Source organism: Pristis pectinata, chromosome 8, assembly GCF_009764475.1.
Source record: "Pristis pectinata isolate sPriPec2 chromosome 8, sPriPec2.1.pri, whole genome shotgun sequence".
NCBI classification, from domain to species: Eukaryota; Metazoa; Chordata; class Chondrichthyes; order Rhinopristiformes; family Pristidae; genus Pristis; species Pristis pectinata.
The window spans coordinates 12,153,675-12,173,951 of record NC_067412.1 but is presented as its reverse complement, the minus strand read 5'-3'; the positions used below and the strand labels follow the sequence as shown (position 1 = coordinate 12,173,951).

Here is a 20,277-nt window from a genome sequence, read left to right as displayed (position 1 = left end):
ATTATCCTATGAGGAGAGATTGAGTCACCTGGGACTATACTCGCTGAAATTCAGAAGAATGAGAAGGGATCTTATAGAAACATATAAAGTTATGAAAGGGATAGATAAGATAGAGGCAGCAAGGTTGTTTCCACTGATAGATGAGACTAGAACTAGGGGACATAGCCTCAAGATTCAGGAAATAGATTTAGGATGGAGATGAGGAGAAACTGCTTTTCCCAAAGAGTAGTGAATCTGTGGAATTCTCCACCCAGGGAAGCAGTAGAGACTATCTCATTAAATATACTTAAGACACAGTTAGATAGATTTTTACATAGTAGGGGAATTAAGGGTTATAGGGAAAGGCAGGTAGGTGGGTCTGAGTCCACGGCCAGATCAGCCACGATCTTATTGAATGGCAGAGCAGGCTCGATGCGCCAGACGGCTTATTCTTGCTCTTATTTCTTATGTTCTTATGATGTTAGTTGCACCACAGCTGCATGGGACAGATTTGGTGGACAAAACTAGTCATTTCCTTTCTGTCATTTACGTATGTGCACATTTACCAAAAAGGTCGGAGGAGTTAGCAACCATGTAAAGATATCCGAGAGTGCAAACCTTTATTAGTTGTCTTAATGTGCTGGAGTCTCCACTGGCATGTCCGCATCTCAGAAATGCCTCACATTTTCTTTCCCTTCAGTCACGATTGCTGTGAAAGCAGTGATATAACACCACAAGTACCACTGTGCATACTTGTTGGAGACCATTAAAGTCACATTATATGTCAGTTCTGGTAACATCTACTTTTGGGGTCCAGGGTTCCCTGTGAACAACAGACAGAAGTTAGGAAGCTCTTTATTTATAGAATTCAAGTTAAGCATCTCATTTTTAAAAAATCCATTGAAGTGAATATTCCAAACATTACAAATTACATTTGATCATAATCTGAGAATGTGAAGCTCAGGCCCTGATGTTTGTGTTCCTTTGTCATGAAACTGAACAAATGAAAATCCTTTATTTGTTGATACTTTGCTAGAAGTAGAAAGGAAAATAAAAAATCACAATGTACCATGGAAATATTAACTTCTCTTCATGCTTTACAGTATCTGATGCGTGGAAATTTATTATGATTAAGAGCTCCAATTCAAACTATTGAGAAATTTGCTCTCAAATTTAATTTTTCCTTTGAGTGTATCTCACCATAACAATACACCCTACCTCTTTGAGAACTCAGGGGCAGGTTTGATGCTGATACAACTTTAATCCCTGTTTTGTTTGTAATGGAAGTGAAACTAAGTGTCATCTTACCTGGTGGTTCAGCAGCAGGAGAAACCGGTTGGGGCTGCTCGATGCTTGAATGCCATGGAGGAATGTAGTAGTTTTGCATTGAAGAAGTGGATGGGTTGAAATTACCTTGGAAATGAAAACCAATGGAAATAAGTCATGTTGCACACTGTACATGTTGCAACACTATTTGCAAGATCAGGTTTTTAAAATGACAGCTGCAAAATCTTTCTGTAAGCCCAAGTAGAAAAAAAACTATCAGCATAGTTAAATAAAAGCTCATTTAAATCAAGTAATGTGGGGAATGTATTTTTTTATTTTATTTTGTATCAAAGAAGTATGCATTTCAGCAAAGGTTTTGCAGGTTGGTGAGGGATTGCAAATTCGGAAGGAGTTAACTTGAATATAATGCTGGCTGAAGACTTTTGAGTTTTGCTGTACATGTGTATAAATATGCGCAGTGGTTCTATGGTGTTCATTCAATGATTACACTGGAATAATTTTTTTTAACTACAACACCCTTGTCCCCAAGCCTGCTGATGTAAAGATTAATCTAAAATGGCTTAACATTCTATCCTTCCATTTCCATGCTGTGTGACTCTATAACATGTGTCAGCCACTTTATGACTTTGTATCTACGCTATAGGAAAGTGGTGCTATCTTGATGGAATCAAACACTTCACACAACACCGATCAGATATTCCTCACACTCAGCTAGACAGCATGTAATGAGCTGGGGAGGAGAAATCGATCTTTATCTGTCACTAATTACAAGCTAAACTTCAGTAAGGATGAATAATAGAACAGGTTAGAAACATGTGACAGTGAAACTCTAGCAAAATATATTGTAAACAGAAGGCAAATTAGAGATGGAGGGGAAGTTAGGAACACTGATTTAGGCGTAGGTCTCTTGCCCCTCGCACCTACTCCACCATTTTCTAAGATGATGGCTGATCTAACTGAGTATCCTCAATACCATGTTCCAGTCTATCCAGTGAGTTACTGATGGAACGCTGATGCCAGTAAAAGCAAATTACTGATCAGAAAGACTTTAACTGTCTTGTGCCAGGTGGTTCCAGCCTAAAATGAACCAGATGACATGGATGAATCAACGTAGGATCCAAATATCAGGACTTAACCTTAACTTTTACTTTTTCGACGTTACAAGTTGTCTAGTGGTTTTGATTTGAGTTGAATATTATGTTCGCTGAAGAGAAAGAGATCTTGTGGCAGCGCATTACTGGAACGTATTGTAGGGACAAGAATATTTACTTAGATAGCATGCAAGTAAAGGCATGCAGTGGTTCAGAGGGATGTGAAATCTGTTTGGTGGTGAGGGGGCTCTGGTGTGGAGGGTGGGGCTGCTGTGATTAATGCCAGATTGTCAATGATTCTTAACCCAATGAAATATTGAGCACTGAAAATCCTGGAGTGCATAGTGCTTCCAACGGAGTAAAACCTATATGGTTTTCTTACTTGATATTGGTGTTGCTGAAGTACCAGGGACCGGGTTGCTCAGTGAAGATGACTCATTGGTAAATGTTTGAGGAGCTGAGGAAAGTAAAAACAACTTTGAGCTACCTGTAAATAAATAAATAGATATGCACAGAACATAAGTAAAGTACGTGATGGTCAGGGGTTACTTCCACAGAGAGGAAGCCAAGAAATGGAAAGGATAATGTGGCAATGAAGCTCTCAGCTGTGTTTTTGCCCGTACCTTTGCTGACCTTAATTTCTATTCCCTTTGGACGGGAGCTAAGTCAGTTGCCTGGCTCCACATCACATTGCCATGTGTAACTACTGACGAGGAGAACCTGTGATCCTGTGAAGGCCCACATCCTTCATAGAATCACAGATTCCTAGGGCAAAGACAAGGCCATTTGGCTGATTGCATTCTACACCGTCTCTAAAGGCAGCTATCCTGTCAGTCTCATTCCACCACTCCTTCTCCATTATAATTGTCCCTCAGATGTCTTCTTTTTACCCTGGGTAAAACAGCCACAAACTTGTACCCCTTGTTTGATCAGGGTAGAATGTCGGCACAACATTGTGGGCCGAAGGGCCTGTACTGTGCTATAATGTTCCATGTTTGTGATTTCTTTATCGTTATAACCAGCCACAAAAACTTCATCTTCAATCTTGTTTCTCTCTAACCTTAAAGAAAATAGGTAGATCTCTGGGCCATGGAACAACAGTGATCACATTTCAAAAAAGTATGAAGACAACAAAGCATCTATCCACCTGTCACCTACCGGCCCCTGTTCAGTTGCAGCCCTCCCCCACCTGCCTCCATCTGCCCATCATCCCCCTCCCCATCCGGTTCGCCTATCAGCCTCTACCCCCCCCCCCCCCCCCCCATGTACTGCTAGAAACTGGCAATCTCTCCTTTTCCCTCTCAGTACTGTATGGTCTGAGAGGGAAGAGAGGGTCTCGAATCAAAATGTCGACTTACACCTTTAGCCTCCACAGATGCTGCTTGACCCGCTGAGTTCTTCCAGCGATCTGATTTCTGTTCCACATTTCATAAGTATGTGAACTCTTTACTGTCCTAATGCTGGAAAATGCACTATGTGAATCTAAGTTTTCCTTTGCTTTTCTTTATAGCTTAAGGACTGAGCCCCCCTTTTGGAGGGAGCAATCCCATTAGGGCCTTAGCCTTCTGTTACCTCCCAGCTCAATAATCTTTAAATGGACTGTCTGATCATTGAGAAGGATGAAAAACACGATGATGCTGGAGGAACTCAGCAGGCCAGGCAGCATCCGTGGAGAAAAGCAGGTGGTCGATGTTTCGGGTCAGGACCCTTCTTCAGGACTGAAGATAGGAAAAGGGGGAAGCCCAATATATAGGAGGGAAAAGCAGAGCAGTGAAAGGTGGACAAAAGGGGGAGGTGGGGGGTGGGGGGGGGAAACAGGGTGGTGATAGGTAGGTGCAGGTAAGAGATAGTGATAGGCGGGTGCGGGGGAGGAGGGGAGAGCAGATCCACCGGGGGATGGGTCAAAGGTAAGAAAAGAGGGAAAAAGTGGTAGAAAAAAAGGCTAGGAAAGGGAAGAAGAGAAGAAGCATGGTTCGGGTAGTGGGGGTGTGGTGTGGGGAAGAGGGGTGGGGATTACCTAAAGTGGGAGAATTCAATATTCATGCCGTTAGGCTGCAAGTTTCCAAGATGGAAAATGAGGTGCTGTTCCTCCAGTTTGCACTTGGAATTCTCCTGGCAGTGGAGGAGGCCGAGGACTGTCATGTCAGTGATAGTGTGGGAGGGGGAGTTGAAGTGACTGGTAACAGGGAGATGCAGGTTGCTGTTACGGACAGAGTGCAGGTGCTCTGCGAAACGGTCACCTATCTGATCATTGATTGTGTCATGATAACATTGCTGCTTGTAGGTCCTTGTCGATGCAAGTTACCAGTTCTGAACATTGCCACAGTGACCACACTTCAAGCAGTACTGCACTGACTCTGAGGTATTGGTATTGGTTTATTATTGTCACTTGTACTGAGGTACAGTGAAAAGCTTGTCTTACACACCGATCGTACAGGTCAATTCATTACACAGTGCAGTTAAACTTTGGAACTCTTGAAGTTGTAAAATTCACTGTATAAATGCAATTCTTTCTTTTTTGCCCTTTCCATCCTCTTGTTTTCCCCTCTTTCTATATCTGTTTTCGACCACCAATAGGTAAACAGGAATAGCCTCCTACCTGCTGTTCCGGCTGCAGTGGTCACAGGAGGGGACTCTGTGTATCCAGTGTAAACTGGCGGTGTGAAACCAATATTCACGGGAGGCATGGCTGGGTAGAGAACATAGTTATCCATAATTTCATAACTAACAATGCATTGAAAGTTCCTATTCAAAATGATGTAGGGTTTTAATAGAGGAAATACTGGTCGTACAAATGGTGACCAGAACTGATACATTTTAAAAGAGCAAGAGGGATAATGAGAAACTGCTTATGCAATTATGATCTGGAATACCCTGCCTTAAATTGGTGCAAACTAGTTCAATATGAACGTTTAAAAGGGAATTGGATGGAGCCATAGACTCATGCAGTGTGAAAACAGGTCCTTTGGCCCACTGACTCCATGCTATCAAGTGCCCCTTTTATTCTCCTCACATTCCCATTTGCTCTCCCCATGTTCTACCACTCACCTACACTCGGGGCAATTTGCAGAGGCCAATTAATCTACCAACCTGTGCGTCTTTGGGATGTGGGTGGAAATAGGAGCACCCAGAGGAAACCCGTGTGGTCTCAGAGAAAGTGCAAACCCCACAGTGACAGCATCCGAGGTCAGGATTGAACCCGGGTCACTGGAGCTGTGAGGCAGCAGCTCTGCTCACTGCGCCACTGTGCTGACCCACTGTGCATCTCCCATGGTTTATGAAGGCACAGGTTTAGAGTTTACCCTGGGTGTCCCAGATGATCACAATCCCTGACTGGAGTCATGTTGTTAGATGTTTTGGAATGCATAAGAGTAGTCAAATCCTCAGGGCTGGTTGAGGTCTATCCCAGAATGTTATGGGAATTCAAGGGAGGAGATTGCTGGGGCCCTGACACAGAGTTTTGCATCTTCGTTAGCCACATGTGTGGTACCAGTAGACTGGAGGATAGCTAATGTTCTTTATTTATTTAAGCAGGGATAAGCCAGATAACCACAGAGCAGTGAGCCTTATGTCAATGGTCAGAAAATTATTGGAAAAAATTCTGAGGGGTAGGATTTATGTACATTTGGAAAGGCAGGGGCTGATCAGGGATAGTCAGCATGGCTTTGTGCGGGCAGAAATCTGGTCTCACTAACTTGAACTTTTTTTGAGGAGGTAACTAGGAAGATTGAAGGCAGGGTGGTAGACGTTGTCTGTATGACTCTAGTGAGGTTTTTGACAAGATCCCACAAGATAAGCTGGGTCTAGAATGTTATGCCACAGGATCCAAGGTGAGCTGGCTAATTGGATCCAAAATTGGCTTGGTGATAGGTGGCTTAGTGGGTGCTGGTGGTGGAAGGATGTTTTACTGACTGGAATTCTGTGACCAGTGGTGTACTGCAGGGATCAGTACTGGGACCTTTGTTGTTTGTGAAATATATTAATGAGTTGGATATGAATAGGGGATGGCACAAAAATTGTGGTGCTGTGAAGAACGAAGAAGGTTGTCTAAGGTTACATCAGGATATATATCAAATGGAAAGTTGGGCAGTTTGTTGGAATTTAATCCTGTCAAATGCAAGTTGATGCAGTTTGGGATGTCAAATAGGACATTTACAGTAAATGGCAGGGCACCAAAGAAATGTTGATGATTAGAGGGACCTTGGAGTTCAAAAGTCCATAGTTCCCTGAAAATGGCATTGGTTGGTAAAGAAGGCATATGGTATGCTTGCCTTCATAGGTTGGAACATGGAATATAGAAGTTGGGATGTAATGTTGCAACTTTACAATGCACTGGTTGGACCGCAGTTGGAGTACTGTGGATAGTAAGGTCACCAGACTATAGATGTAATTCTGCTGGAGAGAATGCAGAGGAGATTCCCCAGGATGTTGCTTGGATTGGAGGACTTTAGTGATGGGGAGAGATTCGATAGGCTAGCCTCATTTTCCCTAGACCGTTGGCAGCTGAGGGGGTCACTTGATAGAGGTGTGGATAGGGTAGATAATCAGACTCTTTTTCCCATGGTAGAGGTATCAAAAACATTGAAGGTGAAAGAAAGGGGTTTTAAAGGGGAAAGTTTTTTTTTATACACAGAGAGTGTTTGATATCCAGAACGTGCTGCCAGAGGAGTTGGTGGAACTGGATGCAATGACTATGTTTAAGAGATATTTAGACAGACATTTGAATAGTCAAGGCATAGAAGGATATGGACCTAACATGGACAAATGGAATTAGTGTAGATGGACAAAAAGGCCAGCATGGATGTGATGGGATGAAGGGCCTATTTCTAGGCTGTACAACTCTTTAACTCTATGTATAAACTGGGGAGAGTTGATGGGAAAGTGGGAAAATAAAAAAAAGTGTTTGTGTAGGATTAGTGTAAATGGTTGCCATGGAATTGGTGGACTGAGGGGCCTGTCTCTGTGTCTTGCTCTGCGACATCAGTGACAACGAGAGAGGAAACCGTGCAAGGGAAACTATTGCAGTTGGGTTTAATGTTTATTGAACCATAGGAAGGGGTGATGAATATAAATGTTGCCATAATGGCACTAATAGTGTTCCACATTTGAATGATTAATGTTCAGAACGACACCACCAGTTTGTGTAGTACACCACAGACAGGATACAATGACCTACTGCCTTGAGACTATCCCAACAGAACTCCAAGAAGCCCAGAGCAAATAACCATTGCTTTCACTGCAACTCACAATTGTAGATTCACTGTTGACATTTTAATACTTTATTTACTCAAAATTACTTCATTTACCATCCTTATCACTGGCCTGTTAGAGAACTCTTTTCTATTATCAGTCAGAGTTTGACCTCCAGACTCTGAGATGAAAGCAGGATCCAAATCTATTACACCACCCTCTGCCCCCTAAGTTTACATTATAATGTAGGATTAGCAAAATGTATGTGACCATATTCGATTTCCACATTTACTGCCCTAGGGCAAAGCGAAGTCCCTGTCAGCTAATGAAATACTTCTGTAGTACTGGAGTGGAGCAGACAATTTGTGCAGAGCAAGCTGCCAAAGATGTAGAAGGCAGTTGACTTACTTTAGTGTTATTAGTTCAGTATTAAACAATGTTCACCAAGGAGACCTTGCCAGCTCCTCAAATAATGCCCTGCATTTGATTTGAGAGGGAACACTGCACCTTAGAATAATGTTTCATCCAAAGCAATACAATAATAAATATTTTATAACCTTATAATCCAGTTGCCTTTAATTTTGTTTGAAATTATGTTGATCTTGAAGGGGTTATTTGGCAAGTAGTTCTTGTGAGAGAAATGGCCCAGACTATGCCCAAAATGACACAGATTTCTTACCCGGAGTTCCAGTTGGAATAGAATAAGGAGAGGGTTGCATGGAGCCATAGTACATTGGAGATGGATATCCATACTGACTGTTCATTGAAGGAACTGGTACATAGTAACCACCTGTAGAAAATAAACCATTCAGTTGATGCATGGCACAGAGCAAATGGCAGCCCTGAAATCTGCCAGGTGGCCTTCTGGTTTCCCACTTTCATCAAGATCAACTTAAAGCTTTAGGGGTACCCACCATGATCTAGTCCTCTGGAGGAATCATTGGGGCTTTCTGCCCATTCTTTCCACTCCTGCCATCAAAGACCCCACCTCCCCTTTAACTACCGATCTTGCGAGGAGCCATTCCCCTTGGTTCCTATCGTTAGCCTCCTCACAAAGTTAGCCATTTAAATTGGAGAGACAAGAGACTACAGATGCAGGTATCTGGAGCAACAATCTGCTGGAGGAACTCAGCGGATCGAGCAGCATCTATCGGAGGACAGGAATTGTCAATGTTTCAACCCTGAACGACAACAATTCCTTTCCTCCCACAGATGCTGCTCGACCCGCTGAGTTCCTGCGGCAAATGTTGTTCAGCCATTTAAATTGTTAGATCCTGTTGCTCACTAGGCTGTATTTACATCCAGTAGGTATTTATTCCTGACCATATTATTGATTTATTTTGTTGCTGGTGTTGTTCTCTCAGCTTCCATCTACCTCAGGTCATTTGGTATTTATTTTCCCACAGTACTTTTGCTTCCAGAGTTACTTGGGTAGAGGCCAGTAACACTTACACCCTTCTGAAATAAAAAGTAAATGCTGGAAACACTCAGCGTGTTAGGCAGCGTCTGTGGAAAGAGAAACGGCATTAATACTTCAGGTCAAAAAGACTTTTGAGCTTAGCTGTTGCGGTTTAATATATTTTGACCAAAATGAAATGCCTGTACACTGTTAACTGCAGACATCTCCATTTTTAATGGTGAGTAATTTTTAAACAAACCTCCAGATATCTTGGTTTCAATTATTCTTTGCGAGGTGGTGTTGACATTCTGTTCATAAGTGGTAATCAGGGGCTGACTCTGCAGAAATCTAGTTTTAGCAAATGAGGAGATTGACAACAATAGCTATAATTAAATGCATAACTTCAAGCGAAGGAGGCGATCCGTGAAGTTGGACCTTTTTGGACAAAAACTAAACAATGGTGTAGCAGGTACTGCTGCTGCCTAACAGCTCTGGTGATCTGGGTTCATTCCTGATCTTCAGTGCTGCAGGAGTGGAGTTTCCACATTCCCCCTGTGACTGTATGGTTTTCCCTTGGGTGCTCGGGTTTCCTCCCTTATCCCAAAGACGTGGTAGAAGAATCAGGGTTTGATGGGCATGAGATTGAAAATGTGTCACAGGGAAATAATTGGAGAGATTGATGGAATTGCTCTGAGAGCTGGTATAGACTCAGTTGGTCAAATGGCCTCCTCCTCTGTCGTATGGAATTATGAAAAATGAAACAGAATATGAGATGATCATTGTATAGTTATTTTTGGTGGGGATAATGCTTGGAGAGTAACTAATGGCTTTCCCGAAAATCAGAATCAGGTTTATTATCACTGATGTATGTTGTGAAATTTGTTGTTTTGCAGCAGCAGTACAGTGCAAGATATAAAGACATAAAAATTACTATAAGTTACAAAAATAAATAAATAGTGCAAAAGGGGAATAATGAGGGAATGTTCATGGGGTCATGGACTGTTCAGAAATCTGATGGTGGAGGGGAAGAAGCTGTTCCTGAAACATTGAGTGTGGGTCTTCAGGCTTCCGTACCTCCTCCCTGTAGTGAAGAGGGCATGTCCCGGGTGGTGAGGGTCCTTAATGATGGATGTTGCCTCCTTGAGGCACCGCCTCTTGAAGATGTTCTCAGTGGTGGGGAGGGTTGTGCCTGTGATAGAGCTGGCTGAGTCTACAACCTTCTGCAGCCTCTTTCGATCCTACATATTGGAGCCTCCATACCAGGCAGTGATGCAACCAGTCAGAACGCTCTCCACCGTACATCTGTAGAAATCTGCAAGAGTCTTTGATGACATACCAAATTTCCTCAAACTCCTAATGAAGTAGAGCTGCTGGCGTGCTTTCTTTGTGATTGCATCAATGTGCCCAGGATAGATCCTCTGAGATGTTGACGCCCAGAAACTTGAAGCTGCTCACCCTTTCCACTGCTGACCCCTCAATGAGGACTGGTGTGTGTTCTCCCGACTTCCCCTTCCTGAAGTCCACAATCAATTCCTTGGTCTTGCTGACGTTGGGTGCGAGGTTGTTGTTGCGACACCACTCAACCAGCCGATCTATCTCACTCCTGTACACCTCCTCATCGCCATCTGAGATTCTGCCAACAACAGTGGTGTCATCGGCGAATTTATAGATGGGATTTGAGCTGTGCCCAGCCACACAGTCATGAGTGTAGAGGGAGTAGAGCAGTGGGCTTAAGCATGCATTTTTGAGGTGTGCCTGTGTTGATTGTCAGCGAGGAGAAGATGTTACTGAGAATCAACAATCTAACCTATTATGCTAGATTCTGACAATGGAAACAAATGATTAAAAATGATACTACCTGCTGGAGGTGGTGGCCCAGGAACGTATGCATAATTTCTCCTCTCATCTGCAGTTGGACCAGAATAGCTAAAAAGGTTTCTGTTTCTTAATGGTATCACACGAATTGATTCGTAGACATAGACCACAGGACTGTAAGGTGATTGACCTCTTGATGCTGCAAGGCCAAATTAAAATTGAAATCAACAGCATGCTTACCAATTAAACATCATAAGCAAATGCCATAAAACAATGTTTTATAGTGAAATGTACCCTCAAGTTTCATGGTGTCCCATAAGGTTTATGTTTTACTTAGAAGTGCCAATATCCAGTTTGTGGAGCATTTGAGATAAAATGTGTTAATTATAACTTTGAGCATCTGAATGTTCTTGTAAACATAGCGGATATATCATGAGTATAATGGCATAAGTGGTTAAGTTACTGGGCAGGATCCTGGTTCCTGCACTATTGGCTTGGGGATATGAGATTGGATTTCACCATGGTAACTGTGGGATTTAAATTCAAGTTTAAAAAAAAAGGAATTAAAAAGCTTGTATCGATATTAGTTGAAAGGTCACTGTTCTGTCATTAAGAAAAATATCTAATTCACTAATTAGGACATCCTCTCTACCTGCTGAGGCCAATATGTGAGACCAAACCCTTCATACTGGCTTTAGTTTTCGTAGGATATCATTTCCATGAAATGCTGTGGGAAATTTTCACCTTGTTAGAGGTGCTATACAAAAGGAAGTTGTTGGTGTGTGGAAGTTGGGAAGTGTTTACCAGCATGAATAGTACGGCCATAACCAACAACACCAAAGGGAGAATTCACCTGCGACTATCTGAGGTTCTTGAGATGTATCTAATTTTGGAGACGTGTAACCATTTCCCAAAGCGACCCATCCCACATCATGCCCCTGAGGGATGTTGGTATCATCCCCATTGCCTACCATGATTGGCTACTTGGATCATTGCTTTTCCAAACTCAATCGCTCCTCCAGAATAGAATGTCAATTTGAAAGTTGCTTTTCCTTCCCAGCCACCTGCTTAGAAAACAAAACTGTGAGAAATGGTTTGTATCGCACATCTTCAAATAAGTAAATCACTGCTGGTTCTTTCCAGCAGTTTCAGGTCTTGATTGTTTGCATGGTCTGTATTTATTAGTTAAATTACAAACTCTGCCTGACAAGACCTTATCCTGAAGTAATTGATGGCCTTTGATGAACCTATTCTTAGCTAGGCATTGCATATTACTTGCAAAATATTGACCAGCACAGAATCAACATTTTTTCCAATGGCAGTTGAATTTTCTGTATAATGAGGAACTTTAATCATTTCATATTTTTTCCTTCATATTTTCATACAACATGAAAGGAAGCCATTTGGCCCACCAAGTCTATGCCATCTTTCAGAGTAATCCCACCAATCCCATTCTCCCATTTATTTCCATGTAACCTATTTCCTCTCCCACGCCTATTAACTTCACCCTAGTTCTCCTGCCATCAGGTACGCTGGAGCCATTTAACCTACCGACTAACAAATGGTTGGGATGTGAGTGGAAACCAAATAACACGGGGAAACCCACAGAGTCAGAGAAAGAACATGCAAACTCCACGCAGACAGCATCAGAGGTCAGGATCAAATCCAGGCTACAGCAGCGGTACCTGTTCCATTACAGTTGCGCCCCTGTGTTGATCAGGCATAACTTCAGAAAGATAGGAACAAATGAACAAACATTTTAATATTTTTGAAGCAGCAGAATCGCTTTGCATCTTACCTTCAGACTGAGCATTAATTTTGCCCCTGATGTAATTGGCAGAGAAGATGCCCTGTTCAACAGAAAGTCCTTCAATGAGATGAAATGGCATTGAGAAAGATTTCAGTGGTTTGGACTGATCTTTTGCCAAGAATATCACCTGATGAACAGAGAAACAATATTGACAGCATGCAGCACAAAATAAAGCAATTTCTTTGTGGATGTGATTAAGAATACCTACCCTCGACTGAATGAGAAATACCTCTCCTTTCATTTTGCCTTTCATCACATCGGGGATTGGCTTCATATCGTGGAATGTCAGCTGGACGTTTTTATAATTCAACAGTATGCTGTAAAGATTAAGGCATTTGTTTACTTCATAATTTTATAGAACAGATTCATTATGCAAGGCGTTAAAAGATAAAAATATTAATGAACAAAAATGCATATTATTCTTGGTCCTAAAGAAAATCATGTACACATCTTTATTTTGATTAGTCTATTCTAATACTTGCCATGGTTCTAGCTTAATATTTTAAAATATTCATCTCTCTAGGAGTATCATTGAAATATGCTACCTGGCCATTGACCCACTGCTATTTGTGGGGTCATGCCCATGTGCAAATTGACTGGTCGGTAGCCAATTTAACAGCATTTCAATTCAAGCATTTCAAGTTGGTAACCAATGTAACAGCCTCACAAGCCTGATTGAATTCTTTGAGGATGTGACAAAGCACATCAATGAAGGTAGAGCAGTGGATGTGGTGTACATGGATTTTAGTAAGGTGTTTGATAAGGTTCCTCATGGAAGGCTTATTCAGAAAGTCAGGAGGCATGGGATCCAGGGAAGCTTGGCAGTGTGGATTCAGAATTGGCTCGCCCATAGAAGATGGGGTGGTGGTAGATGGAGCGTATTTTGCCTGGAGGTCGCTGACCAGTGGTGTTCCACAGGGATCTGTTCTGGGACCCCTGCTCTTTGTGATTTTTATAAATGACTTGGATGAGGATGTAGAAGGGTGAGTTAGTAAGTTTGCTAATGATACAAAGGTTGCTGGTGTTGTGGATAGTGTAGAAGGTTGCTGTAGATTACAACAGGATATTGATAGAATGCAGAGCTGGGCTGAGAAGTGGCAGATGGAGTTCAACCTGGATAAGTGTGAAGTGATGGACTTTGGGAGATCGAATTTGAAAGCAGAATATGAGGTTAATGGCAGGACTCTTAGCAGTGTGGAGGAACAGAGGGATCTTGGGGTCCATGTCCATAGATCCCTCAAGCTTCCTGCACAGGTCGATAGGGTTGTTAAGAAGGCGTATGGTGTGTTGGCCTTCATTAGTTGGGGTATTGAGTTCAAGAGCTGCAAGGTGATATTGCAGCTCTATAGAACTCTGGTTAGACCACACTTGGAGGATCGTGTTCAGTTCTGGTTGCCTCATTATAAGAAGGATGTGAAAGCTTTAGAGAGGGTGCAGCAGAGGAGATTTACCAGGATGTTTCCTGGATTGGAGAGCATGTCCTATGAGGATTGGTTGAGTGAGCTAGGGCTTTTCTCTTTGGAGCAAAGGAGGATGAGAGGTGACTTGATAGAGGTGTACAAGATGATAAGAGGCATAGACCAAGTGGACAGTCAGAGACTTTTTCCCAGGGCGACAATGGCTAACACGAGGGGACATAATTTTAAGGTGATTGGGGGAAGATATAAGGGGGATGTCAGGGGTAAGTTTTTTTACACAGAGAGTGGTGGGTGTGTGGAACACACTGCCAGCAGAGGTTGTGGAGACAGAAACATTAGGGAAATTTAAGAAGCTCTTAGATAGACACATGAATGATTAAAAAAAAGGGGGGTTATGTGGGAGGGAAGGGTTAGATAGATCTTGGAGCAGGATAAAATGTCGGCACAACGTTGTGGGCTGAAGGGCCTGTACTGTGCTATAATGTTCTATTTCAAAAGTGTTTAATTAGCTGTATTGCTCTTTTGGACATCTTGAGGTTATGAAAGCCCTTATATAAATGCAAGTCTACCTTTCTAGTTCAATGGTTATACCCTGCAATTTTGGGATTTTTGATTTTGATAAACCCCCAATCTGTTTGACCATTCAATAAAATCATGGGTGATCTTTTACCTCAAGTCTATTATCCTGTTCAATCTGCATATCCTCTGATCTCCTTAGTGCTCAGAGCACTCAATAAGTTGCATAGATACATAATGCTCTTTGGCAAAATAAATGTCATCTCCTTCCAAACATAAGAGGGAACTCCCTCCCTTTTATCATCTTATAAAACCCCTTACAATCTTTTTTATCTTCCTTGCTAATTTACTCCTAAGTCCTATTTTGTCACAGTCATTGTTTTGGTCAAACCTTTGCTGAATCCTCATCCTCAACCTTATAATTCTTTTTGTCAAATTAATCCCCCTTCAAACTAATATTAACCTCGATATCTCTAGTTAGCCATTCCCCAAAGGAGTTTTATTTCTCAAGAAAACTCCAGTTAGACCACATTTAGAGTACTGTGTCCAGTTCTGGTTGCTTCATTATAGGAAGGATGTGGAAGCGTTGGAAAGGGTGCAGAGGAGATTTACCAGGATGCTGCCTGGTTTAGAGAGTATGGATTATGAGGAGAGACTAAGGGCTTTACTCTTTGGAGAGAAGGAGGATGAGAGGAGACATGATAGAGGTGTACAAAATATTAAGAGGAATAGATAGAGTAGACAGCCAGCGCCTCTTTCCCAGGGCACCTAAGCTCAATACAAGAGGGCATGGCTTTAAAGTAATGGGTGGGAAGTTCAAGGGAGATATAGAGGAAGGCTTTTTACCCAGAGAGTGGTTGGGGCATGGAACGCGCTGCCTGGGATGGTCGTGGAGGCAGGTACATTGGTCAAATTCAAGAGAATACTAGATAAGCATATGGAGGAATTTAAAATAGAGGGATATGTGGGAGGAAGGGGTTAGATAGTCTTAGGCGAGGTTTAAAGGTCAGCACAACATTGTGGGCCGAAGGGCCTGTATTGTGCTGTACTGTTCTATGATTCTGTGAAAACACATATCCATTGAATTATTCCTTTAAATGCTTGCCATTGCTTTTTGACCTTCAGAACTTTTAACATTATTCAATTTTATGAATGAGAAAACAAGATTGTTTTGGTGTTTGATTATAATAAAATTAAGATACTAATTCTATGTAATAACTGCAGACAACTGGGAACTATCAACTTGATAACCTCTTGTTAGTAGTAGGGACAATGCCAGAAATGTAAGAACAAAGCACCTTGGGGAGGGAAAAAATTAATAGTGTTGAACAAAATCAACATTGATTTGTGAAAGAAAAAACATGTTTGACAAAACTACTCGTAGAATAGACATGAGGGGGCCAATGGATGTGGTGTATTTGGAGTTTCAGAAAGTTTTTGACAAAAGATCCCACACAGGATATAGGTCAACAAAGTTAGAGCACATGGAATGGGGAATGATATACTGACATGAATTGAGAATTGTTTGTAAACCTGAGAATTAATGGGTCATTCTTAGGCCGGCAGGCTATGACGAACTGAGTACTGCAGGGATCAGAGCTTGGACCACAATGTCATATTGTCAAGTTTGTTGACAGTACTATACCAGGTGGGATTGTGAATAAGGAAGAAAGTGTAAAGTGGCATCCAGGGGATTTTTTTTAAAGTATATCCTTGGAGTCGCTCACAATATTTTCTGCATGTAAACGTGTTACTGATGTTCCATCTCCAAGCATTCCATCAATGAGTCGTTCGATATGTTATTACACAGAGCCCAGTTTCTCAGTGTCCAGTGATGGGTCCTATAAGCATGGTCTTTCTTCACAGTGTGTCCATGGTGACTGCACCAGGCTTCAGTGTATCTCTTTACACCTTGGAATGTGCCAATCTTCAGCAATCATGTGTGGACATCTCCTTGCACTGGAAGACTCACAAATTTCAGGCAGACCAAAGTGCATTTATAGCTCTCTGCACCTTCCCCCCCCCTCCTCTCCCCCCTCTCTCCTCTCCCCCCTCTCTCCTCTCCCCCCTCTCTCCTCTCCCCCCTCTCTCCTCTCCCCCCTCTCTCCTCTCCCCCTCTCTCCTCTCCCCCCTCTCTCCTCTCCCCCCCTCTCCTCTCCCCCCTCTCTCCTCTCCCCCCCTCTCCTCTCCCCCCCTCTCCTCTTCCCCCTCTCCTCTCCCCCCTCTCTCGTCTTCTCCCTCTCCTCTCCCCCCTCCTCCTTCCCCTCCCCCACTCCTCCTACCCCCCCACTCCTCCTCCCCCCACTCAGTGACTGAATGATGCATTGCCTTTTCATAGCTAACAGAATGTATGATGCATTGCCATTTAAGAGTAAATGGCTTTGTAAATTATTCTTTCAGGAAAAGGATTGTGAGCAGCTCTTATTTAATTATCTTAAGCTCAATTTGACTTTACTTGAATAAGGAAAATGGTGGCTGAATGCAGGAGAATAACTACAAGACCTAATAAAAGAAGATTCTGAGGTCATCACTGATGTAAGGCAGAACAATTACCGAGGCCATAGTGATGGAGTTCTAACATCATCTGTTCAGATCTACACTGTCGCTCTCTGTGCATTGCCATTACTGGTATGTGCAAGATCGCACATTGAAATTGAGTATGAGGTTCAGTAGTCATTATCATTTTCTGGCTCAGAAGGAGAGACTATTTTGAAGAGCTGTCGTTTGTTTTTGTTAATGAAGTACATTGTATGTTGAAAAAGCAGTTAAGTACAGTGTGGATCATTGATATATCAGCTTGAGACTACAGAATGATCATTGAATGGGAAATTGCTTCAAATTTCTTGATATTCAGCTTGTTGTGACTGCAAGATTAAATCTCTACTCATTCCTCAATATAGTGCTCTGACATTTTGTTTTATTAAAAATCATCAAAACATTTAATAATAGGGGTGTACGCTTAAATTCATCAGAGAAATTCTAATGTGGGTAATTTTGGTTCTGAAGGTGACCTAAATGGGATATTGTTTAAACAGTATTTTAGGATTGTGGACAAATGCTAACACTTATGACTGATTTTGTGTTAATAAAGACATTGGCAGATATAAACAAGACAAAATTTTCATTAAGACAACTAGTAATTTGTCCTTCTGTTGGGTGATCTTATTGTTGGAGAATAGGTTCAGATATCTGAGGGGTGTTGACGTCTTCTGACTTTCTGGTAAACTTCAGAGGCTCTAAACAGAAAGTTGTAAACTCATGCTTGCTCATCTCTAATGTGACCTCATGCCCTGTGTGAGAGATCTGTTCATCCTTAAGACTGAGCGACCACATACAGTATCCATTGTGATATGATGTTTGCTGCTTGTTGAAATTTATCAGTGCATCATAGCAATGAGTCATAAACAAAAATCTGCCGCCATGTCTGGATACTTCACTCTACTTCTGCATAAAGTATCCAAAGATCTTTAAATCAGAAACACTTGAACTTTAGGCTAAAAGAACAGGTCAGATGAGATCTTGCCACCTATAAATGTGGCTTTTACTAATGCCTCATTGGTTGAATGAGGAGCAGGTTAGTACGAGTGGTAGTAATGGCTTTATTTGTTCAGGGGATCATGTTATTAAGCATAGAGGTGATGGATTTATTTGTTCAGGGCATATAGGTGATATTATCCTCTGCCATGATCTGGCAATGATGCAACTTTCTTAAAATTGGTAAAGTCTTGGTGGAGGTGTTCCTGCTACAGTTGGGAACAGTAAAATAATGAGGAACATAATATATTTTTGTGAGATAAAAATTAATATCACCCATTCAATCAGATAAACTGAAGTAAAAAGTTGCACACTTCTTGCTTCCAGACTTTTACTGTGCTATCTAGTTGTAGGTATCTATTTAGATACCAACCTTCCTGTTGTTCTTTTGTATTTCATGGCATACACCCAGCTTAGATGAATAATTCTAAGAATGTTTTTCATAATAATTAGAACGTTTAATATGCTTCACTATTGTTTGTAGTTTTTTTTAATGTCTATGATGCTGTTCAATTACTGAACACTAAATTTCAGGATACTATTTGATGGGATGCAGTTGTAAAAATAATCTTAGGTATTTTTGATATAATCAGCAAACAAGTGAAGCTTGATCTATTCTGCCTAATTTTTTGACTTGACAGCGTAGGGAGGTAGCAGTAGAAAATAGCTAGAGGAGTGGAAATGACAGGGCCAGAGATAAAACAATGAGATGAAAAATAAAATTAATTCTCCTAGGCTGAACATGAACTGATCTCTTAAGGGACATAGTATAATTTATGCACCAAATCTCAATTTACTTAATCTGTACTTGTTTCTTGAAGAAATGCTATTCATGCAAATGGAATATCCAGTTCTGAAGTTCCATAATAGCCTTATACTTATGGTGCTTGCTGTGATCACGAAGACATATCCCCACGGAAATCTAGTGATCTCTAGTGAGAACTGTCTGCTGCTCGCTACCAGTTCAGAGGACTCATGGTGCCGAGCAGCAATAATGTCATGAAACTGCCTGAGCAGCCCGTCATGTTCAAGAATTCTCATGGACTGTGTAACTGAAAGCACAAATTTTAATTAATTGTTTAAACATACAAAGTGCTAAGTAAAGTTCGGAACAGATTATTAAGGTAGGTGATGAAACATCATACATTACCCTTCCAAAATAATTTCTAAAAAGATTTGAAATCCCTTTTCCTTTGAATATTTTGAGAGCCTTTCTGTTCCCTAATGCAGAGGATTTAATGCTCCTGATGTGTAATTATTTCTAAAAACAGATAATTTGTCCATTATCTCATTGCTGATGTGGGAACTTGCTTTGCAAAAACTGGCTGTTGTATTTCCTATATTACAACAGTGAGTACTGTAAATGGGTGCTTGGTGGTCAGTACAGACAATGGGCCAAAGGGCCTGTTTCCATGCTGTGTGACTTTGTGACTTGAAGAGTTTTTAGGGAAATGTTTAAAGAATTAAATAACACTTAAAGAGAATGTTTAATTGTTGAACAGTTTGGAACATTCTGAAATAAAAAAGTGCTTAATAACTGCAATTTTTTGTTTCTAAAAGGTTTCAAATACCTTACAGCATTTTATGATGCTCCTGCATTATAGAAAGCAAATAAGCATTTCCTCAGTAATTCAGGCTAAATTCTAACTTTTATTCTTGCTTTCATTTGGATTCTGTCATTTTATGTTGGATTTCTCTTCTTCAAATACATGTTAACGTTATCAAAAGCTGCAGAGCCACCTCACGGGCTACTGTTTAATTTACTACATATTTGTAGGTATTGGCTTCTTTTAGACAACTGTTTAAACTTTTTAATCTTTACCTTTCTTGGCTGTCCAGAGCTGGCATTCCATTCTGGGAATGAACTGTGTTAAGTGCCATTCTCTCTGTTTCTCTTCAAGCTCCTCTCATGTTTGCTTCTGTTAACATTGTTTTCTCTTTCTATCTTTCTCCCTCTCCCCTCCTTTTGCTGACATTCCTCTCTTTCTGCCCCCCTTTCATCTCTCTCTTTCTCCCCCCCCCCCCTCCTCTCTCTCTGGCTCTTTTTCTCTGCCTCTCTCCATGTAACATACCAGTGTGTCACAATCAGCTACACCCTGGTATGTCACCAGTCAGGTTTAAAGTGGTAAAGGCACGTTGGCAATTTTGTCATTTCAGGGTGACATGAATGTACCAATGTCCCTTTAGAGATAGAAAGTGGCTGAAATTACGTTCATGTGAGAAATGACAGTTTCTATT

General features: G+C 41.4%; 1 protein-coding gene across 1 annotated transcript; it reads right to left on the bottom strand.

The window, feature by feature from the left end:
- Positions 1–907: 907 nt before the first annotated feature.
- Positions 908–19,920, bottom strand: LOC127573231 (WW domain-binding protein 2-like). The gene is made up of 10 exons (XM_052021254.1): positions 19,862–19,920; positions 12,780–12,888; positions 12,560–12,698; positions 11,733–11,825; positions 10,805–10,960; positions 8,227–8,337; positions 4,957–5,046; positions 2,740–2,844; positions 1,288–1,392; positions 908–1,011 (listed from the first exon to the last, which is right to left on the bottom strand). Exons 1-10 carry the CDS (start codon positions 19,918–19,920, stop codon positions 908–910), a joined length of 1,071 nt encoding a protein of 356 aa, XP_051877214.1.
- Positions 19,921–20,277: the final 357 nt, after the last annotated feature.